Source organism: Struthio camelus, chromosome 3 (genome assembly GCF_040807025.1).
Source record: "Struthio camelus isolate bStrCam1 chromosome 3, bStrCam1.hap1, whole genome shotgun sequence".
Classification (NCBI taxonomy): Eukaryota; Metazoa; Chordata; class Aves; order Struthioniformes; family Struthionidae; genus Struthio; species Struthio camelus.
In genome coordinates this window covers 99,267,743-99,291,798 of record NC_090944.1, presented here as the reverse complement: position 1 = coordinate 99,291,798, position 24,056 = coordinate 99,267,743, and the positions used below count along the sequence as shown (strand labels likewise).

The 24,056-nt window shown below is 41.3% G+C and overlaps 1 protein-coding gene across 4 annotated transcripts in view; it reads right to left on the bottom strand.

The window, feature by feature from the left end:
* Positions 1 to 11,957: 11,957 nt before the first annotated feature.
* EFCAB2 (EF-hand calcium binding domain 2) overlaps positions 11,958 to 24,056 on the bottom strand; it is a 33,084-nt gene continuing 20,985 nt past the window's right edge. For all 4 annotated transcript variants that reach the window (XM_068939318.1, XM_068939317.1, XM_009686629.2 and 1 more), the window contains exons 3-7: positions 20,660 to 20,732; positions 15,960 to 16,039; positions 14,035 to 14,077; positions 13,860 to 13,926; positions 11,958 to 12,828 (exon numbers count right to left, since the gene is read on the bottom strand). In XM_068939318.1, the coding sequence (XP_068795419.1) occupies positions 12,704 to 12,828; positions 13,860 to 13,926; positions 14,035 to 14,077; positions 15,960 to 16,039; positions 20,660 to 20,732 (388 nt within the window). In that variant the 3' untranslated portion in view covers positions 11,958 to 12,703. The remainder of the gene's footprint in view (positions 12,829 to 13,859; positions 13,927 to 14,034; positions 14,078 to 15,959; positions 16,040 to 20,659; positions 20,733 to 24,056) is intronic.

The following is a 24,056-nucleotide window of genomic DNA, read 5'->3' as shown; positions in this document are numbered from 1 at the left end:
TAAGGAACTCCACTTAGTAAGCAAGGAGTATGAAGAGCCTGTTGCAAGGAACTCCACTTACAAGGAAGTAACTTCCTTTGACCCCTGGACTAGTTTGGCAAGCACAGGCCATGCAGGAAGGTGGAACGTGGAGCCCTAATTAATGAGTAATGGAAGGACTGTTCTGCAAAAATGGAAACCATTTCTAATCTGTGAATGTAGCAGTGCGTTGCAGATCTACAGACTTCTGTAATTAGCAGCATCCAAAATATGCTGTTAACGCCACTAGAACTCCTGTAGATTGAGGCCTTCTCTCCAGGAGGAGGAAGATGGCAGCCAAAGCATTGCGCTCGTCAAGGCAAACTTTTGACCCATTGAAGCACCGCTGAAGAAGACACAGTGTGTCCCTTGCTCTTTTGGTGTTGGAGATAATAATATCCTTTGAATGCACCAGCAGGTGAGAATGGATGGGAGAAGATAAAAAAGCTGTTTGGCACTGTTGGTTCAGCTTTTCCTAATTGTATGTGGCTTGCACATCCCAGGAATGAGGATAGGCAAAGATGACGATAGGCAAAGATGACTCAAAGAACCATTAGCATAAAGAGTCCAAGTTTTTAGAGCAGTGAGAGAGAGATTTATCTCTACAATACCATGAAATTGGGCAGGTTAACCATATTCCCCCATTCGCCTCCCGTGTAGTATTTGTCCCCAGTAAACTGCTCTAGCAAAGCACAGACTTTACAACTATGTTGGATTACACTCCAAGCTAAACATCTTGCAGTTTTCTTAATTTGCACTTGTCCACATTGATGTTGGCTAGATACATGAGTACAACTGAAATTGTGTAGATACTCTTCCTGTTTTCCATGACACACGATTCCCTTCAGCAATAGCCTACTTCTGCATTCAACAGCACAAGTGCCAAAAAGTATGTCCTTGTACGGATCATACTCTGTACATGTAGCTTAGTTATATACCATTTTCAGAGAGACCAATTTCTTCTCAGTGTGACTGCTGAGTAGGCCATTTTGGGGGACATACATAACCGAATTACTTCAGATTTATATGAACATAGAGTCTATGATGGGAACACAGGAGACCTAGAGCTTGCTGAGTATGATCATATTAATTGCCAGTGCCTCTTAAAAGGCCAGGGGGAGGGGAATTCTGAGACCCATCCTGGCAGTGCAAGGCTCAAGGAAGATGAAAACCATAGTATCAGTGCTGTTAAGTGCTCACTTAATGATCAGCGAAGCTGGCACCCTACAGAGTGCCGTGGCACATTAATGACATAGCAGTAACATCAAGGTAGTAATGAATGTAGAGAGTTTAACTTATTTTTACAATTCTGAATGAGAGAAATGTGCACAGCCCGGCTTGTAATTGAAGCCATTTGTTTGAGATAGTTAATATTTCTATCTTTGATAAAATAGCAGTAGCAATATGAAAGCTGTGGGCTGCTTTCGTCAACAGGGTCTGCTAGGGCAGCTGTAGTGGTGGCTGTCAGGGGAGAGCAGCATGGCTTTCTCCTTAGATGTGGTACAGTGATGGTTTTTAAATGCCACTATTCAGAGGAACACTCATTGATCAGTAGCCATTTCTGAACAAATTTATTTAATCCATCTACTTTCTAAAAAATGCCCTGCAAACAGAATCTTATCTGTTGTTTTTAAACAAATATTGTAGAGCTCAAAGATTTTATTGGCAAAGCAGAAGCTCAGTGCACAAGCTTTTTCCTTATGGTTTCTATCTGGTTCATAGCAGAACCAAAGGAAAGTGAACTTGGCAGTTTCAGCTCAATGCACTTGAGTACTGGACAAACATAAAGCACTTCCAATAAAGAAAGAGGAAGAATGTCCCACTGTTGCCCTTTTTATTATCCTTGTTATGAATTTTCATTGCTGAAAGGTAAGTTGCAAAGTTAAATTTTAGCAGTGATGAATGCATTGTTTTTTCTCTTGCTTCTTGAGATACGTTCATTAGCTGATTTATAGATCTGATTCTTAGCCAGCTGTTTAAAAGGCTAGACAGGCTTTCTGTGCATGTGAGAACACGCTGCCTTTTTCTGACCACTACTCACCTATAGTTTCTGATGGTGTACCTCGTAGACCTCACTGGTTAACATTTACAGTCAACTTCTAAAACCAGGACCTTCGCAAACTCAGAAATGGGCAACTCTATAAAACAGATACAGCAAAATTTTTGCCCCAAAAAGTTTCTCATAAATGTCAGTAAGAACACATATTCTGTTCAAAAATTTTTCATAGAAATCTCTGGAAAGGGAATTTCAGGTATTTTTTCCTCTCAAGGGTTCTCCAGTTATCATTGCTTCTCTCTTCTGAATTTACTTGAATATTTATTCCTTTTATTAAGATTTCCATGATTACTGGTCTCTTGAAATTGTCCTATTAGCCCAAGCAGCCACTGTTTGTCTGTGTTTTTCAGTCTGTGAATGCAGGTGTTGGTTCTTCACATTTTGTAGGGACCTTATTCAGCAGGTCCTCCTTGTCACTTAATTGAACTTTACCTCACATCTTGATTTGTGTATGAAGAATTTGTTCGCTGAATTTAAATGGTGTTCCTGAGCTCACTTTTTTGAAAGCATATAGTAGTTCAGAGAATGATTGACATTAGCTGTCCTGGGTGTGAATTATGCATGTAAGAGCTGAAAAGGTTCAACACATCTACCTGTAGATCATTCTTTTCTAATTTGTATGTTTGTCCTGAATGTCTAGAGTTTATCATTCATCATTTCCCCTTGTGACTGTATCACTCTAAAGCCTTTGTTTTCCCAGTGAGAATGGGCAGGGAGTAAGCGATGATGCTCAACTTCTGTGCTCTCCAGAGATAATGGGAGAACATCTTTCTCTGCATTTTGTAGCTTTATGCTTCTAGCTAACATTGCCTCCTATAGGAGCAACAGTTTCTGGCCATCAAAGGCTTGCTAGCATGGCGTACAAAGTGGCTGTGCTCTTCTACAGCTAGGGACTGACATCGGTACGTATGGATCATTCTCAAACATTTAAATGGCCCTTCACCTCCCTTAAATGGCCAGGTTCTGAAACAGTGATGTTACAGAGAAAGCCTGTTGGCCTCGTGGAAAACCCCTGTTAGAATTCTGCCATCTCATCTAAAAGAAGAGTTATCATTATTCTCCTATACCTGCTGGAGTTCATTCTCTCTGAAGGTATTGCTAAATCATCTCTGCCAGATAGAATGTGTCCCAGGAGACTGGAAAAGTTCATGTAAAGGAATTTATTTTTTACTTTTTTTTTTCTTTTAATCCTTGCCCTGCAGTGCCTGCTACTGTCCCTACCATGCATTTACCTATTTAAAAGAGTAAGTTTCTGGGAAAGATCCCCTACGTCTACTAATTCTCCAGTGTTATGCTGGAGAGATGGTACATTTTTGAAGAAGAAAGCACACTTCTTTGCCAAAAGACATTGCATCCCTTCTTCGTTTGGAAGATGGAAAGAAATATTTCAATTATTCACATGAGAAAGTCCAAAGGGCAGATTTCCACAGGCCTCCTTTCTTCACGGCCACTAAATTCTACACCCTGGAGCTGCACGATTTCTGTGAGAGCACCTTCATGAAAGTCCAATAGCACATTGCCAATAGGAAATGAAGAGGAAGAGCATTTTCTTCACATTAGTGTAAAACCAATGGCTATATGCTTTGAATTCAACAGGTATTTATAGCTCTGTTCCCAGTACACTTTTACAGATGCTTTCAGCATACGTACTTCAGTGTGACATCAAAAAGAAACTTGTCTTGGCAAAGGAGCAACAGAGGAAAATCAAAACTTGTTTATATGAATTGAAAAATACTATAATTAAACAAACTAGTATAACTATAAAAACAGTATGTAACTGGTTTTATTGTCCTCCCCGCCCTGAGTTGCATCTGTTCTTAGATTAGAAACTATTTGTTTTCAGAGCACACACCATGATGAAATTATTCCTGATTTAAGCCTCCTGGTGCTACTGTGATAGGTAAGGTGAAAGACACCTACAAACTACATTCTACTAAACCTCAGATTCAAGTAGGCTCCTGTAAATTCAGTGAAAGATATCTCACACCAATAGGCATGTCTTGCAATATGTCCTGAAAGCCAGCAAACACTGGTGGAGCAATGGAGCTATTTTTTTCTTTTTCTTTCTTTTAAAAGGCATTGAGTCAAGGGCCCTCTATTTAGAAAGCTGATCCCAACAGTTAATAGTAAACTATCATTTTTAGCTGAACTGTCAAAGTATCTCTGCAACTTTCATGAAGCCCAAAGAACTAGAGACAGTCTTTCAGTTCTACATCAAGTTTGAGTTGAATTTGAATGCACCTCTGTGTTCAGGGGGAACTCTGAAGAACGGCATTACTCCTCAAGGCAACAACCTAATACTATATGAAAACGGACTCCTGTGTTTTTTTCGTTTGTTTTGTCTCTGCAATATTGAGTGCAACTTAACCATACAAACAGAAATTTCAGCAAAGGTGTCCTTAAACTATTGAGTTTTTCTTGGCTGTAAAAATTAAAATGAAGCTAAATTTCAGCCTTTGCTAGTAGTTTCCGTTTTGAGTGCACCACAAGCTTAGTAATTCCATCGCTGTAAAACTTTTGACTATTGTAATGCATAAAACTTGGACAACTTGCAAATGTGGAATGCCTTCAAGTTCTTGCATATCAGCTTCAAAATCACATCTCCATAAAACCTGAGAACTTCATTTAAATTATTTTAATGATGAGGCTGGTCTCTAAGGGAAGGCATTGCATGCCCTAAGACAAAGCCTAGAAGCCATTCTGCACTGGAGGATGCTGCTACCTTGGCAGGAAAGAGACTGTATTGGCAGGAAATATCCAAATGCTTTCCTGTGCCTGAAAGCCACCTATTTCAAACTGTCTCCTTTTATGCTATCACTTTAAGCAGGTATTGGGAACATAAAGTCTGTTCTAAAAGGGCTTCTAAAAGGAATAAATAGAGTCCAGAATAAAAGGAATTGTTTTAATATATGAAATCACAGAAGCAACACGAGTGTTTTAAGGCTGCAAGTGTTTCCAGGGTAATGGCAGGAAGTGGTAATTGTAAGTCTCCATGCAGCAGCATCCCTGGATTTACTTTTTGGGCTCTGTTTGAACAATATGGAAAAGTTCTGTCTGCAGATTCTTGTTGAATCTTGCTTGCTTGCATTAACATGGACAAGATTAACTACCTGTTCCCATGGTTTTACATTTCTGGTCATTTCAATGACACAACTCGCATGCTGGTTGTACATCTCTGTGAGATCTTCCACAAACGGGAGTTCTTTTAAAGAGACTAAAAGATTTTTACAGTGCCTTGTGAGCCAGTACATCACTATTTCTGAAGCTCTTCTGCAGACAGAACTTCCTTTGAAGTCAATGGGAGTTCTGTCTGAATAAGGACTTCAGGATTGGGGCCTCAGGATATAAATGCTGTGATCAATCTTCTGAGCACAATGAATAACATTTTCTTGGCTTTCAGAACCATATTAAGCCAAATAGTAGCCCCAGGGATTCAAAATGGGTTAAATAGGAGAATCTGCTTTGTTTTAAGCTCCATCTTTATTTAACTTAGTCCCCTTGCCTAGTAACGTTCCTCTGACATGCCCTAAAAAACTCTCCAACAATAAGACTAAATGTTTCAACAGTTACTTTGACAGTCAAGCCTATCACAGCATGAGACGCTATGAAACAGAGTTGTGTTCAATGAAAACAAATGTATTTGCTCTAGACTAACCTGTTTAAAAGTTGTGACCTCAATGTACAGTCTCAAACAAAAGACTTGAAGGCTGAGAACATTTATTAATTATATGACAAGGAGGTCCGTAGGCACTGATTTTGATCAGAACATCACAGTACCAGACACTGTGCAAACATCAGAGGTAGTGATATGAAAACTGGACAGTCCAGGTAGATAAGACAGATACTCCCTGTCTCCTGTTCTTTACAATTACTCTGACTTCATAGATGGAAAGCTCAGCTGTGGAGAGATTATATGACTTACCCAATACCTCTCACAGGTCTAGAATGAAACCTGCCTGCCAGCCTGGTGCCTTAACGCCAAGACTATGCCCCTCACCTTTTACACGACAACAGTGTATTACAGGACTTAAAAAATCATAGCCTCCCATTCCAGTCCCAGCCTTGGCTTGACGCCAGCATCCACCATCACCTTCCATCCCAAAACCAAAGGCCTATGCCCTTCTCCTCGCGAGTGTTGATTTCAGCAATAGCAAATCTAGATCCAGTGATAAATGACAGCCCAAGACAGGCAGCTGATGTTGCCTTAGTAATTGCCCTCAGAGCAAGCAGCTGAGCATCAGCAGTGCGGGGCAGAGGAAAATGTCTTGCATTATCAACCCTCACAGGTTACACAGCTGGATTAATGAAACAAGATAAATTGGAAACAAGAGAAAAGAAGAAAAATACGGCAAATTCTTGTTGACTGAGAAAGGTCCTGAACAGCGTTTAAGCTCCTTTGCTCTCCTTCATAGTGTGTGATACAGGTAGACCGAATGAGCCAATAGTGGGTTTCCAGTCCAACCATGTAGGCAGAAGAAATTCCCTATTCACAGAATGCTGAAGCAGGCAGTAGACGGGAAAGTTCTGTATTCGTAGGATGCTGTGATAAATGGGAACTGTCCTGGCAGTGTCAATATTTTGTGGTGTAGGAACAGAAATTGTAGGAGGTGTTAGGCATTTTTGTGAGGGAAAAGTTGTAGTCCTTTCCGTGAGGGAAAAATCGTAACGCTTGTCCTTAGCAACGGGCTGGCAAAGTGAAATAAAAATGGAATACCCACAGTTCTTCAAAATGTGCAGTTAATTCCCTCGATGGCACCTGTTGTAAAAACCTTCCCCCTCTTTGTGGCTCTTTGTACATGTTCCCTCCACAGCAGATTCTTGTGACCAGAATCACCAAGAAAAAGCAGAGAAAGGGGGTATCCAAGGTGCTGGACAAACTCTGAATAGTTTGGTATCATGATCTCTAAAACCTGCAAGCCACAGTTACAGGCACACTCCCATGAATAGGCAGGAAAATGAGACACGGAGAAGGTTTCCTCCCCTGTCCCATAATTTCAAAGGTGCTCCTGGGAGCAGCGGGATTGAACAGAGGATCTCTAAATCTCATCACATCTTATAGTTCTTTAAATGTTAATGCTTTCTTTGCTATGTCTTCAGGAGTTTAAAAGATGTAAGTGAAGAAAAGGGAGTTTACATAACAGATCTTTGAATGGACACGTTACCTGGAACCGGATCTCTCCTGGGAACTAAGGAGCTGAATAAATACAAAGTGGCAGCATAGGCCTTGACTAGGCAAGGCTTAATTTGTCTTCGGAAGACTGTCAACACAAATGCATCCTTTTGAGAAACCATGGCTTTGAAGACATACCAGTTATTGGTAGAAGACCATCTCAGCCAAAGATGCAAACATCGCATCAGCTAGATCCGGAGAAGTCTGGAAAGTTGTGCAATGCTAACTGAATTTCCCCAAAAGTGGCCAGACAATCTCTCTAGTCAGCAGAGGAAAGACCAATATGTCCTGATAACTTGTCCAGTAGCTTTTTGCTCATATTTAGAAGAATCTGGCAAGTGGCTCCATGAATTATAGTATTGTGGGATCATTTGAGTTGGAAGGAACCTCAGGACCTCTTTAGTCCAATCCCCTGCTCAAAACAGGGTCCGCTCTGGGCTCACACCAGGGGGCTCAGGGCTTTATCCTATTGGGTCTTGAAACCCTCCAAGGACAGCGACTGCACAGTCTCTCTGGGCAGCCTATACCACTGCCTGGCTATCCTCAGGGTGAAAAAGCTTTTCCTTATACCTCATCTGGATCTCTCTCATTTCAGCCTATGCCCATTGTCTCTTGTCCCCCTGCCATGCAGTGCTGTGAAGAGCCTGGCACTGTCTATCTTCTTGATACCTTCCTCGCAGGTACCAGGGGGCTGCTGTTAGGTCCCCCTGAAGCTATCTCATCTCCAGGCTGATCAAGCCCAGCTCCCCCAGCCTCTCCTCACAGGACAGATGCTCCAGCCCCAACCACACTGGTGGCCCTCCGCTGAGCTCCCTCCAGTTCATCCATGTCTTCCTTGTACTGGAAGGCCCAAAACTGGACACAGTATCTAGACTGTGGTCTAACAAGTGATGAGTGGAGGGGGATAATTACTTCTCTCAATCTGCTGGCCACGCTCCTCCACTTAGTACAGCCCAGGATGCTGTTGCCCTTCTTTGCTGCCAGGGCACACTGCGGGCTCCATGCTCAGCTCCCTGCCCAAAATGACCCCAGGTCCTTCTCCACGGAGTTGCCCCCAGGCAGTCAGGCCCCTGCCTGCATTGCTGCACATGCAGCTTGCTTCCCAGGGGCAGGACTTCACGTTTGCCCTTGCTGAATTTCATAATGTTTATGTTGACTCATTTATCTTTGACCTTCTCCTGCAGCACTGAAGCCACCAGGGAAAGGCACAGTTACTGATCTTCCCTATCTTGGGCTAAAATATACAGGGAACTGCAAGGCAATAAGAAAACCTGGGCTGGCTGAGTTCAAGGAAGTTTCTTAACACAGCAGTGACTTGGGGAACATTTTGCAGGCTCTCACCTCTGTGAAAACGTGGGTGGAGGGAACATAGGTCTGCAGTTCATTTCCCTTCCTCTAGTCCCAAGTTTGATGCTGGCCCTTCAGCATTTTGGTGAGGAAAGTCCTGCAACTTTTATTTCTGCCCATGACCAGTGAAGAGTCTGAAAGAGCTGCAAATACCATGCTGGCATATACTGCAACGGGAAATCTTCCAGCCTTCAGATGTGAATATACGTGGGACTATCACTAGCAGACAGAAAGGTGCCTTGAAGAAGCAGCTCCAAAGCTGATGAGGAAAAGGTAAGAAGCAACATATTACCTGGACTATGAGCAACTGGACTCTCAAATGTTAGTTCAGCAGCTGAAAGAATGTCTTCATAGTACCAGTAAAACTGAGGAAGAAATCTCCACTATATACCAGATATCTCCTGACACAGTTGAACGCAGTTAATGTTTTAAACAAGTAAAGTCTTGTCTAGCCTACAACTTGCAGCAGTGATGTAAACAACCTGCTGATTCAGTTGTATTTGTGGACGGTTTTCAGGATTTGTTTCTTTGATTTCTTTTTTTTTCTTTTTCATCTCCGGGTAATGAGTTCCCTTCCCTCTCCCTCCTTCAACTAGGTCAAAAACCCTCTGACTTCCCCAGCTTCTTCAAAGCCTTGGCTCTGCTTCCCTGCATGGATTCATTCCAGGTGCTAGGCTGGCTTCTCCCTAGAGGCTGCCTGGTGCAATCCATTCACTTATCTTGGTTCCTGATCTTGAGGGAAGAGTCAAAACAGCCAGCAAGGAGAGGCATGCAGCGAGAGACACCTCAAGACTGCTCAGCAGCATAGATGAAGTTAAATTTGTCCACTTCAAAGATGAGGTCAAAATAACATATTTTTCCACTCAAATTTAAAAACAAATAGTTTTTTTCTAGTGATAGCAAAATGGCTCCCTGAAGTCCCCAGTCGGGAAGGTTCAGTAGAAGTTTGGAAAAAACTTGGATGGGAGCAGAGGTCATGCTTTCTCCTCATTACGCCTGCTCACCTCCCCAGCTGACTTGGCCCAACAGAGGCCCAGATTCAGAGCAAGGCCAGAGTCCCTTGGGCAGAGTCCCTGCACTGTTGGCGGCCTCATACTGAGACCCTTCCCTGGAACACGGGCCCTCACCCGTGCTCACACACAAAGAGCAGAGAGACACGGGGAGCTCAGAGAGCCCATCCCAGCAAGGTGCAAAGAGTCTTCACGTGCAGCCCCTCAACACAATGGGCAGCAGAGTGGGCACCGCACGCATCGGCAAGTCCTGAAAGCCAAGGGGCAAGAAATAGTGCAGCAGAAAAAGTGCTGTGGTGCTCTGCAGCTTCCGAGGAGACCCATGAGGCAGCCCCTTCACAAGCATGTCAGACTATTGCTATGTGATCCTTGCAGGCAGGGAGCACTCAACTTTTGGGATCTTACAGACTCTGAGATTGGCTTTTGACACTGCGTTCAGTCCTACTATGGAAACTCTCTAGGCAACTGAATTTGGTTGCTTATGCCCAAAGTGAAGTCTGCAACCTGCTTTTTATCTGTCACATCTGTACATATCCTTCTTGAAGATGGGGTGTGGAAGATTTGCTGTATAACAGATTCAGATGCAATCCCACTTTTTACTTGCTATGATACTTTCTTCCCATGCATTTAAGGACTATAGGATAAAAATGATAACAGATATATGTTAAGAGCCTAACCGTAATATAAATTGCAACTGTGGTGTACATGGGCATTCTGATTTGATGCAGTATTGGCTGAGGCAGACCTCTGGGGTCACTCCACCACTGGCACAAATTGTGCTCTCTCTGGAACACTGTGAGCTAAGAAGTAATTTCCTGAAATGAGCATCCTCCTGCTGACATCCAAGATGAGGCTGACAGTGGCTCCCAGACTGCAGAATATGAATGAGACTTGTATGCATGCCAGTTGTGTTAGAGATCCAGTAACCCACTTTATATCAAACAGAATAAGGACCAAGGTAGGGAAAGCAACTGTAATTTCAGCTTCCAAAGACAGACTAAAGATGACTAATAAAAAATAAAATCTTTTCTTAATAGCTCTTTGATGCTCTTCCTTTACTCTTCAAAAATTTACACCTTCACACATTTTAAGATTAATTTAAGATTAACCTGTGCTTTTTCATTATCACTGACAAAGAAATGAAATATATAGTAAACGTGTTATGAGCGGATAGTAAAGAGTCTTAGGACCAGAGCAACTGTTGTTCCCACAGGGAAACCCCACTCAGATTTAGGCAGATGTTGCTTACCTGCATTAACTCTTTGCTGCCCTACTGTTTAGGGAAGGGTCAGTGAAAGACAATTTGGGTCAGACATGTAAAAAGAGAATTAAAAAAAAGTCTCTATCTATCTTCCAGATTGCTTCTGTCACCACATTTAGATTGTGCTAATCCCTTCTTTGTGAAGCATAGCAAGCAGCTCTCATGAACATGTATATTAAAACAGCTCCTCTGAGTTTCCAGCTCATCAAGAAATGAAACAAGTGAGTAGAACAAAAGACCTGACATCAGGATCCCTGTGGTCTCTTCTCAGCTCCACCACTAGAAGCACACGAGATTGGGTAAGGCACTTCATGCCTCTCTACATCAGCCTTCCCCAGAATTTCATCACCTGATGAGGTCTGTTGATGACACAGAGTTGGGATATGCAGTTAATACAGGGGAGTGGTAGGACACTATCCAGGAGGAAACCAAATGCTCTGGGGATTAGAAAAATAGAAATGGGGGAAAGTGTGGAGTACAAAGTGCAAGATGGTGTCCTCAGCAACAAGACCACAGGATCTTCTCCTATAAGCTAAGGCCTCACCAGCTGAGGGCAACTGCTGGTCAGTTATTAGAAGATTATGTACAAGAATTGTGTTATAGCCACAAAAAAGGCAAACACAAAATCAGGATGCATCTAGAAAGCTAGATCTAGTAGAAGGACAGAAATATTAATGATCAAGGTGCTTGTACAGCCGTCATCTGGAATACTGCACACAGTTCCAGAAACTTACAGATGAATTTTCTCTAGAGATTAAAAGGCCCTCCAATCCCATACAAAAATATTTTTAAAAGAGGCAGTCTGTTTTGCCTCACAGAACAAAAGCTGTGAGGGGATATTAATATCTCAAAACGCTATGGGACAAACCCCAGGGAGGGGGAAGAACTCCACAAGTTAAAGAACAATAGCACAGCAACAGTCAAGAAAGTGGTTAGGCTGGCAATGACAAGAGCATTGCAGTGGCCTTCTAGTTAGGGTAGTTGAGACAAGTAATACACTAACATTTTTTAAAAGATGGTGCTTGATCAGTTCATGAAAATCAAATTCCAGTCCTATGTTCCTAAGTTTCGAACTGTTTAGGATCATGACTTTCAAACTGGTTAAGAAACGGGAATTGTCAATTGCCTGTAATAACAGGAACGTTTTCAAGGATTACTTTCTTTGTAAATTTGGCACAGGCAATGGTTCGAGTGGTACCTGCATATTTAAAACAGAAGCAAAACGGTATGTTTAAAACAGAAGCAAAATACACATGTCAGCGTATGAGAAACAAAAAAATAGAACTAACTGGTCCAGTTTAATTGCCTATGGTAAGCAAAACATAAAAGTCTGATAGAAACTAAAAGCTGTAGAAAGTTTACTTGATCTATACTATTAGTTCAAAAGTAGTAATCTGCCCAGTACCCTATTAGTTAAACAAAAGCAGGGATTACTTTTAGCTATAAAAGCTTTATCTTAGTAGCGTGCCTTCACATTTTCAGGCATCTTAAGGTACTCAACTTACCGACTTATTTCCTGCTTTCGCAGGTCTCATTTTTCCATTAGTTTTTCAAATGCAATTGTAAAGTAATTTTTTGTCTCCATTAGCATTATTTTCCTGTTATTTTTCAAACCAAATATCATGATTTCTTTTCCAGCCCTTACATAATATTTCTGTCAAGAGCTCTTTTTCCAAGTGTGAATATATTTCAATACATATGCAGATCCCAAGGAAATATAGCTACACAGATTTTATTTTAAGCACAAGGTCACAAGCTAAGCTTTGCTATGCTATACTATACACATTTCAACTATGTGCCAAGCTAGATGATGTTTAAGAGCTTCCCTCACAGAGTTTGAGTTACTTTTTGGTAACGTCGCCTGCTGTTATCAATGTAATGTAGTCTTTGTAGCGAACAGTGTTTGTTTCTGGATCTAGAGCAGCAGAGAGCATAGCCTCCATTTCTTCCTGAGTAAAGGGCTCACCTGAAAAAGAACAGAGAGTAACACTTCGTCTCGATGCATATTCTTTCATGGTTGGCAAATTACCCTGTTTTTCCCTTGCAATAATTTCCTCAGACAGAGGAGAAAAGGAGCAATACCAAGAATCTAATTCCCTTACTTTCACCTGTATAAGTCCCGCATGCCAAGTTGGCTGCTCTAGGGGAAAGGAGACTGAGGGCCTGGATCTTCTGGCCTCTATTCAGTTCACAAACCCCAAAACAACCTGACCCTCTCTGCAACAGGAATTTCAAAACAACTGGTTTTTTCAGTCAGAAGGAATTCTTGCAAAGGCCACATTAGTACTATTTTCTCTCATTTTCCTATCCTTCCACTTTTGAGTGTTTATACCGTGAAAGGCTTTGTTTCTTCCCTTTTAGGAGCTTCGAAGCTGCTGTTGGCCTACTGCACCCCATTTTGAGAACACGGTCCCAATCTGAAGACAGGTCTTGGAAAGTCTTGCGCAAAGCATACATGCCCTTTTGTACTTGAGGTAGGCATGCATGAGTTAGCCATGCAAGAAAAGCAGGCTCTTCAAGGAATTACATGATATACAATTTAAATCTGGTCTTTGAATCTCTTGGTTTGCGTAGGGCGCTTAGAACAAAGATCAAGATACAGCAGGAATGAATGAGCACTGAAACTACCTGAAACATTTGGAAATCTAAATTACAAGTTTACAGGAGGAAAGAGAGGGAGTTACATCCTTAGGAAGCGCACAGATGTGCAGAGAATCAAAAAATACACACACAAGACTGAATTATGATTCCTAATAATAGCAAGCTCTATCTGAAAGTATCTGCAAACAGGCAGCTATATGTCTTTTCCCTGCATTATTCACTAGTGGAATGTTTTAGTTTGCAGCCACTCATCAAGAGAACAGAACTGTATGAAGACAGTGACTCTACTCCTGCAAGTTTTGGCATGCGGAATCAGGGCCTCAAGGTGCCATATACACATATAATGTTTATTTTCTTAAGTACTGATATTACAAGAATAATTAATCAGCACGTTACCTTCTTCAGTCATATATTTTACCAGCTCCTCTTTAGTAAGATATCCACGTTTATTCTCATCTAAAGCCTAAAAAAAGAAAGAAAGAAAGAAAACTGTTGCGGTTTTAACCATACAGAATCAAGAATCAGCAAATTCTTTCCAGCAATTAGGTAGTTCAGTCTTTTAATTACGGACCTCAAATGCACGTAGAAGAACATCTTCTGGAATAGGCCGGTATCTGAAAACATTGAATCAGAAAAGTTAGTGTCACTGTTTGCAAGGCTGCTCCACTATTTTGCAAGAATAAAACATAAGGATTAAAGGAAAGGGAAAATTCTATAAGAATTTAGTAAGATTGTCTATCTAACAGTTCATTCCAGCTTGACTTTTTGGAAGTGCCCATATCTTTACCTGTTATGTCTTTTGTTGTATTCCTGCTTCATTTTCCTTGTGCTGAAGAGCCAGGGGAGTGGCTTCTGCACGTCTGGGCTAGCTGAGTGGGCTCATAAGAATCAATACTAGCTGAATCATTCCACAAAGCCAATACACTGAACAGAAGATCGCCAAACCAAGAAAACAAAGTTTTGTCCAGGTAGGCTGGTAACTAGGCAACAGATCACCTAGTGGGACTTTGAAGGGCTAATGAGCTGAAGATGAGCAAAGGAAGCTGGTAGTTAGAACAGAAAAGGTCTGTCCCTAACAATTTCAGAGAGAGAGCAGAACTGACTACATACATGTACATGTGCACGTGTGTGTGACTGATTCCACAGCTGGAAAAGGAAGCCATGTATAGCAACGAAGACCCTCCATATCCTAGCAGACTCTCACCAAATCCCAAAAATACTCATGAGAAGTGAAGGTGTTTAGGCCAGGGAAGTTTTAAATGCTTGATTGTTTTGTCCAGACCCGCCTCACTCTTTCACTATCTCAAGATCAAATGTGCTAGAAAGAATCCATGTTTTCTGTGATACAAATGTCATGTGCCCTTAGATAATTAAAGTATAGACATATTGCCCCAAAAGATAAAGTAAGTCTTGACATGCTTGCAGTAGCCTGAAGAAAGTGTGCGTGTGTGTGTGTGTGTGTGTGTGTGTGTGTGTGTGCGCGCGCGCGCGTGCATGTGTTTGTGCAGATGGGGGGATAGAGAGGGAGGAGAGAGCCTGGAGCAGCAACGTATCACTTTGTGAAGGGTGAACATCAGTGTGGAGCAGGGAATGGGCCAGAAAGGCCAGAGAAAGCAAGGGTGCTGGAGCCTGGGAAGGCAAGGTGCCTGCTCTGGCACACCGGGACCCAAAACCTGCTGGCTGCTCTACGTCCAGGCAAGCGAGCAAAGAACCTCAAACACAGCCCCAAGCTGTGCCCACGGCCCCTGGACCTTACGGGACACTTTTGGGCAACCCCATAGTTATTTCATGCGTAGCTCTCTTACTGAAGCCAGTTGGACTTTTGTCTGCAAAATAACTTACCAGTGTTGCACAAGACTGAGTTTTCCAAAACCCTGGGTTACAATCATTAAAAAGAAAGATAAATTTCCTACAGGTAGCACTGCTTTTAGTGCAAAATATCACAAGTTCCTGTGTACTTTCAAAGATTTCTAGGTACCTCTGCATAACGCAGAGCCTTCTTGTTCCAGACTTTTAGATCAGTAGTCTTTTAGAGTGCTGTGTACATTCAATTGTACCAGGCAGTTATTTTGAGACATAAATATGAATCTGATTTATACATATGGAAAATACACTGTAACAGACTGTGCTTCTCAGTAACTGGAACTTATGTGTGCAGAAAAAGTAATGGTTATGACCTTAATTTGCATCTAAAATGTTTTCAGAGACGCACAAAACATGCTGAGTAGCAAGTTCATTCTGATTCATATTAAAAATACAGAAGCTACACATTACCACAATTCATGACTATAAGATGGCATCACTTATGCCATCACCCGAGTATAATTTACGTCGACTAAATCATTTTGAACTAAAACCTCACTATCAATCTAAGGTATACTGAGTTTAAAAAATAAAAATAAAATCTGTACTCCTTCCAGTTCCATAACATTACTGCAGATATATTCTTCTGGAATCAGTCCTGTCAACATGGAATAAAATTCCACTTTCCATTACCTTTTGTCAAGGAGTACTTTTTTCATCACTGGAAGAAATTTTTCCAAATGAACGTATCCAGTCGGTTCTTCTTCTTCTACCTAAAAATAAAACTTAGGGATGGTAGGTTAGATGGTTCATTAGCAAACTAATAGGAAAAACAGACAATTTTGATGGGTCCTGCATTAAAATTACAGCTAGGCTTGGCATATTCTTATCAGGTTCTTAATACCACTTGGCACCAAAACATCGGAGTTGAATGCTTCTGGTCAAATAGAAAGAAATTAGAGAAAGAAATTATTTCAACAACTCGATATTGCCCTCTTGTGGTTAGAAATCATTCATACAAGAAGATTTGCACAGTAACTGCTCTAACCTTCCACAGTAATTCAATAAAGTATGCAGATGGCCTTTAGCTAGGAAAGTCTAGCATGACCTGGAACATCCCCAAGCAGTGCAATGTGATCACCCATAACAGCAAACTGTTAGCACATTCCTTGGCATGATTTTGGCGTATGCCAACTAACGCTCTCCCTGCAGTTACCAGGCCCGGTTTGGGCGTTCGGACTTCAGGGACTTCTCCCAGCAGGCAGTCTGCAAGAAATATTTACCAGGGTAGACATGGGCTGCTCTGTGCCAGCTGGCTTCAACATCCAAAGATGTTTCTGGGCACATTTAAAATGCCAGTCTGGACATAACCCCAGCCTAGGATACCTCCAGGATGGATTTTGTTGCCTCCACGTTTCATAGCCAGGTAGAGCGTCAAGGGAAGAACCAAATAGGCAGACAAACTGAGTCAGGACAGTCTGAAACAGTCACAGGGCAGCCCATAAAAATGCTATACAAAGAAAAGCTTTAGTCTTGCTTCCCAGATTAATAGGAGACTGGCTCCACAAAAACATCAGGGACTTCTAGCAGCATCCTCACTGCATTCCTATACTTCCATAGGAGACAGACATGATCAAAAACTGTACCAGCACATCACGTTACTGAAAAGTTCAAGCTTCATTCCAAAAAGAAGTGCCCTTAATAGAGCTAGCCTGTTTCTGTCTGAGTTTAGGCTGGATGCATGCCTTGCAGTCTCACATGGCAGCAGTGACACCCTGCTGAGCTCTGCACAGACACTGCAGGCACTAGTTTGAAATCTAACTGAGCCAGGAAAAGACTGAGGTAAGAAATCTTCCTCTTGGGAGCTGAATCAGAGCAGAAGTAGATGCCTACTATATCCAGCTGCTAAACGGAGAGCTGCAACTGCTGCTGCATGCACTCTTCCACTGCTCTTGAAGGATTTTGGTTGACAGAGGCAGGTAGCCACCACCTCTTGCTGCTTTAGAGTGGAAATTGGCTTGAAAAAGTACTTTTCCGCTTCTGTCTGCTAACCCTGGCAGAAGAGATCTTTAGCTAGGAAATGAAGCTGTTGCATACTTCTTGCTAAATAAAATGGTACCTTTTACCATTACAGAATCATTTGCTTTACTGCTTAATCTATTGAGAAGATGTAATAAAATACTCGGCAAAACCTCACTTTTTTCCAATGACATAGCAGTAAGTCAGTGCACTGAACTATTTCACGCATCACAAATATTGAGAGAAGTACGACTAGGAAGGCTCCAACTAGTAGTAGGTCAAGGGTCTACAGAGATAAAAAAAAGAAATGTGGTAGCTATTTATAAGTAACGTACAGATATGTCTGATATTAAGCAGAATAACCAGAAGCAAGGACCCAAAGCATCCATAAAGATGGTAAGTTACATAAACCACATTTAAGAGCCAAAAAACATTAGATCCGCTCATCCAAACAGTTGAGCGACATCCTAATTTTCATATTAGAACTCACTGGAGGTGACCTCTTCAAAGCTCACCATAACATATACATGTGAAAGTGTCAACTCTCACTGGCAAATATCCAGATTTGTCTCTTTTTGTTAGTGTGCTGTTTGCATTTTGCCTTCAGAAAACAGTCTGTGGAGAAGAAACATTTTCTCCCTGGCGATGGACCTAGTCCTGGGAGGTGATTAGCAACCTCAGCTCCCACTCATCTGGAAAGAACAGCTACCATTTCAGTGGCTCTACCGACCAAGGAATGTCTTGATCTGTTAAAACTAATCCTATTTCTAAAATTGGATAGATATATGAGTGCACTGAATATATTAATCTGGCCTAAGTCAGTAAGTATTCACATTTGCCAGTATATCCTCTTCCTCATGATCATTCCTGTAGTTTTATCACCTCATTTCTCAATGAGGTTTTCATTTGTCTGCAGTTCCTCCCCTTTTCATAGCAGCTGTGACAATAACAGCATTTGCTAGTTCAAATCCTAAGTTTTGCTCTATTTCTTTCCTTTGGGTACATTCCCAACCGCCATAAAAACTGTATTGCAGCACTTCATTATGTTCTGTATCTTTATGCTCACAACCATACTATTAATGTCCACCTAACGTTTGGGGAAGCGAGGCACAAAGGAACAAAATCACCTTCCAGAGTCACCCGGGAGGTCTGTGGCAGAGCAGTGCCCTGAACTTGGGATTTCAAACCCCAGGCCACTGTGGTAGCCCTCAGATCAGCCCTCACCATCTCTAGACCTATCATTTAATCTTAACTCTTTTAGTAGGCCTAAATATATGATATTAAGTATAGCATTTAGCATAAGGTAACATAGGAAACAGCATATGATAACTTTAGAGATAAAATAATTATATAAATGTTAATTTGGCAGTTAGAAATAACTTGGAGGCAACATATGCTGGTTTAGCTAAAATTAGGTTAACAGGAAGACAGATGACTGACACACAAAGGAGATGAGAGACAGAAATGAACCACCGCTTACAATGTGCAGAAATATTGGAAAAATAACTTGATCACAAACTGGTCAACAGATACAATTTTTACTTTATTCAGATTAAGATAAAATGGTATTACCATAGCCAATGGTAATAGTACTTATACAAATTAAGATAATTTTATGCAGACTAGGACAATAAATAAAGGGTCTGCAAAGAGATAGTGTTCTTCTGGTACTGAAACCTATGCCAAAGTTTCATTTGTAGACACAATGAAACCTTCTTTGAGACTTAACTTCCAGTTTAGTGTTCTTTAAGGTCAACCATTATTCTTGAATGTATTCTTTCTTCTTACATTTATCTGTATTTTAATTTACCATCCTTATAATCAACAATCGCATACATGCCATATCATTGTAGCTCAACAATCTTCTACCTCATAGCTGCATTGTGTTGTACTTCATTATATTACATACCTCAAATTTGCAGTAACACTAAAAATTGAAATGAAATAAAAGAAATCAATTTCTTTGCGGGGAGTTTGAGGAGGAAGACCTTCAACTCTGCTGGTTCCCCCAGTCTGGGGATGGTCGGGGGGCATCAAAGCATCCCCTTTTTTTCCCTCAGTTGCTTATCTTGAGACAGTTGCACTGTTCATTTACTGCAAACAACAATCTCTGTGGGCCACTGAAAATATCTGTATTAAGCACCATGATTTCTCTTTCCCATTTTGTCTTGTTTGTCAGAGGGAGCTGGGACAATCTGGTACTAAGAGTACAGAACCAGAGAAGACAGATTGCAGTACCACGTTAACGGATCTTTCCCCTCTGATGGTTCTTTGCACTTCCTCGTCTGAAGCAGCTGCGTTATTTTTACAAGATTCAGAACAAGATATTTCACACAATGCTGAACTAGAAGAGAGCAGAAAAGACTACTGTGGAGAAATAGGCACGCAATCATTCAAATTTTTGTTGGGGACGGGAGGAAAAGAGGGACCAAGCCTCAGTATCCTGACATATATAGGAAAATGAGAAAATCCTTCCCCCACCTTCCAGCCCCAGAATCTTTCATTCCTTCAGGCAGCGTTTCAGTTTGCAAAAAGAATGTGAAAACTCTTTTCCCCACTCCTTTGTCCTATTTATTAACCAAACCCTGCCAAGGCACCATCACATCAGCCTTTCTATTACAAAATAGAAGTATAGTATGGGATGAGGAGACACAAATTACAGTCTAAGAACAAACTCTGGAGAAATACAATGGTAATTCCTTGCCCCTGCACACGACTGGGAGTGTGGGAGGATCGCAAGATCTTGCTACTCTTTATGTCCGAATTCTAACAATTACAAGCTGAAGTGATCAAGTAAGAGGAGATTACTTAGCTGCAACTGCGAGATCTCAAGACTGGGAGAGATATCAGGAAGGACAGCAAATTGAGAGGTCTGGCTATATAAGATGTAGCAATAATGGGTCTAGTGGACAAAACATGCCAGGCCTTCCCTTGGCACATTTTTGGAATTAGATGTGTAATTTTAACACCTGTTCAAGAATCAATTTTTATGTGTCCATAACACATCCAAAAAAGTAACGTTGGTAGGGTTTGCATATCCTCATCTACTTGTGGTTTAACATGTTCTTTTTCATCAGCCAAACCCACATTTTTCCTCCATTTTCTACAAACCCTCCCTTATACTCTTGGCACGGTGTCACAGTGACCTTCTTGGGTAAAAGAGAGTCAAAGATTTCCTCATTGTAATCTATCAACGTTGTTCCCGTATCAGCCTAAAGGCTTGCTTCAGGGCAACCTAAGAGATTGCCTGGCTGCCTGAATCACTTCCACGACACTTCCAACCTCTGGGAAAAGAGCTTAGGTTTCCTACGCAGCAATGCAAAAGCACCAAACTTCTCTTAGTTTAAAAAAAAAAAAAAATCTAAAACATTTACCTCTGCAAGCAGTTCATGTAATTGTGCCTCAGTCGGGTAGCAACCCAGTGACCTGACAATTGCACCAATCTCTCTGAAAGAAAGAGCATCTCTGTTGGTAAATCTGCAATACGAGAGTGTCTGCGGAGAATCCAGTCATCAATTCAGAGCTTGTAAGCAGCTGTGTGCATGTACTTATGCACAAGCATATTAATGTGGACTTTTAAGACGATGTCTTAATAAGTAATGTCAATTTTTACATATATTAATATCTTGAAAATTTTGGAAGAGTATAATTGTTCTTGTAGTTTTTCTCTCAAATTTCTTCTTTACCATTGTGTTGCAGTATCTGCAGGTTGCTTTTCAGTTGCTGTCCTCTAATTCCGCCATGCTTAATTTCAGCAAAGTCTGTATTTACACAGTTAATAAAACACTTTGAAATCTACTGAGATGAAAGGTAACAAATAAAAATATATGTTTACATTAAACGCTACAAAAATACAAATGCTAACTGCAGTAGGGAACTATTACAAAAGGTCAAGAACGGGGACAGCCCTGCTGTGTTCTAACAGTTGCTCAGACCAACATACTGGTTTATTGCCCCCCTGTTTATGCTGCAAAATATAGTCATAGTTTGCATTTACTGCTGAACCTGGTGCAGTTGTTCTGAGGCTCTAAATATAATTCTGACCAAACTGGCAATGCCTCCAAAAGTTAAAGATGGACAAAAGACATCTTACAAATTTAGAGACTGGCACAGTATGAATCTGAAGTCATCTGTTGGCTGTTACAGAAAAGTAAGGACAGTTGGTGCAAATTAACTTAAAGAACACTTAAGTTTTTCTATATAGTTTGCAAAATAATATTAATTTGTACTTCCCAGCTACACCACAGACTAGAAACAAAAGCTAAAAAAATCCTATGAAAAAGCTACAAAAAGGTACAAAAAGAGCGTTAGTGAGGCTTATGGTATGATTCAAAACAAGATAATAGAAGCATCAGTATTTCTTGTGGTTGCTAGTCCAATTCCACAACACAAAAATTCAAGTACATTTGAATAAATATCCACAGTGTTGTTGGCTGCCAAGACTCTGACCTCTGTGGTTCCTTCATCTTTGCCAGTACATTTGGAGGAAAGTGATTGTCTGATAACAATGGTAGATAGGAGAAGCAATGGCCTTTGTAAGATCATCTTACAACAGTAACGCCCCACATGCGACACACCAGGCACATGTAAAATTAGATGAGCCAGCCTTTGGCCCTTCAGACAGGTCCTGAGGAGCTCCCATTCTGATGGAAAACATGTGGGAAGCGCTGCAGTAGACAAAAGCAAGGAAAAAGCTGCACAACAATATTTACGAAACAAAACACAACCTCATACATACAGTTGTTATGAAACTAAAGCATCTACTCCAATGACTTTGAGCGAAGCCTCTGACATTAATGGAAGTTTGGCCATTGGCTTCAATGAGGTCAGACATTCAATCCAACTTTATAATCTTTGTCCATGCATCCTATTTCTAGTATGGATATGCTGTATTTGATGCTGTCACTCCTCACCTCTTCCACCTAAAAGACTCTTGCAAATATTCCCTGCCTCCCCAGAGAAACATCCAACACAGATCATGCCCCCTCCCTGCTGTCCCATGCTATTGCTAATATCACAGACTCCCAGCAGAGATGGGAAGGTTGCCATCCCACCCCTGCTTCGCAAGGGGGCTGAGGTACGCCAGGCCCTCCAGGGATCTGCAAACCCTGGCACTACTGGATGCTGCTTCTAGCACTCTACGCATGTGCTAGCATGAGGATGTTGTTTTAGGTGTCTCCGGTCAAAAAAGTCATACGTCGCATGCGGTAATAACCTGGGGTTTAAAGGACCCCAACAGAAAATCATATTTTCTTCCAGGCTGCCTCTCAGTTAGTTCAGCAGCTCCAGCTTCTCCTGCATAGTTTCTAGCATACAAAAGTGATGGTTAAACTGGGTTTATGCTCATATAGGTTTTATAATACAGAGGCAATAAAATTCTTGTGCCGTGGTTTTACCTCAGATATACTATTTCTAAAGACAAGATCTGCAAAATCATGAAAGTCCTTGCCTCAGAGTGTTTCATAAGCAAAATGGAAAAGTACCTTCTTCCCCATGCTTAATTTCTTAGTAACTTGTATTTGCATCAAGTGTCACACAATACTGGTGTTGGCCTGCCGACAAAGGTAATCTTCCCTATTCTGCACAGGTATCCGATGTTTCAGGAAATCATATTCATACTTCTACAATCTTGGTTAAGAATTGTGCTGTACTGCCACCTTCTGATACAAGATAATCAGCCATTAATAACCACATTAATGTGATACAACCTTGCAATATGAACCTAGGAATGATTAGATAATAAGTTGTTGCTCATTGTCAGTAACTGTTCTGCAATTAAAAAATAGTGTGAAATAGCCCATTTATTATTTTAAATAGACTTTTGAACAACCTCTCTCACAGCTGAAGGCTTACCAGCTGAATAAAGAAGGAAAAAAAAATGTTTATTTGCGTAATTTTATTGTTGTAACTTTTTTCTCAAGCTCTATATCCATCGTACTATAGAGTGGAGACAGTAGCAAATTTCATAGCTAATGTGCCTGGACCACAGATGCAAACAACAACTCACCACTCCGAGGGTGGGTGCAGGACCCCAGGGGCAGCTGGGGCAGCCCCAGCCCTGGGGGGTAACGGGCACGGCTGCAGGTTGGCATCAGGCAGGGGTGGGAGCTGGAGAGGCCCATGGCTGGAGCCGGCACCGCTGCTGCATTGTGGGGCAGGGACCGACAGCTGCGCGGGCTGAGCTGAGATGGCGCTGGGGCTGGGCAAGGGGGAGGCCTAGGGTGGGCAGGGAGAGCAAGGGCTGCCAGGGTGCCCCCGGGCTGTGACGTAGACAGAAATATCAAAAGAAGAAAAAGGTCTAATATTAGAACTCTTTCCTAGCTAAGAAAGAACAAGAATTATGTAGATTTTCTCCATGCATCTAAAATTTAAGAGAGGACTCTTCCCAAACACCCCTACGGACAAAAGAAAGGCAATTGTACTGAGTGTGGCGACATAGCCTGAAATTCTCCATATAACTTCCTTTCATGTAACTGACAACTCTTTCTGTACCTATGAAGTACCCATAATTTCTTAAATTTAAAGACATTAGTAAACATGCAGTGCTAAAAACCATAACATAAATAGTTTGCACCTCTCTCCCCCCTGTTTTTTGATGTAGAAAATAAGTTTGGAACATTTAGAGATGTTTTTCTACTTGGCTTCTTATGTAACATGTGAGGAATATTTTAGGACAACATAATTTCACCATAATTTCATAGTGTTTACACTCAAAAATTAAATTACAATCAAAAGACCTGGTAAGAGTCTTCTGAAAATAGTAACTGGAAA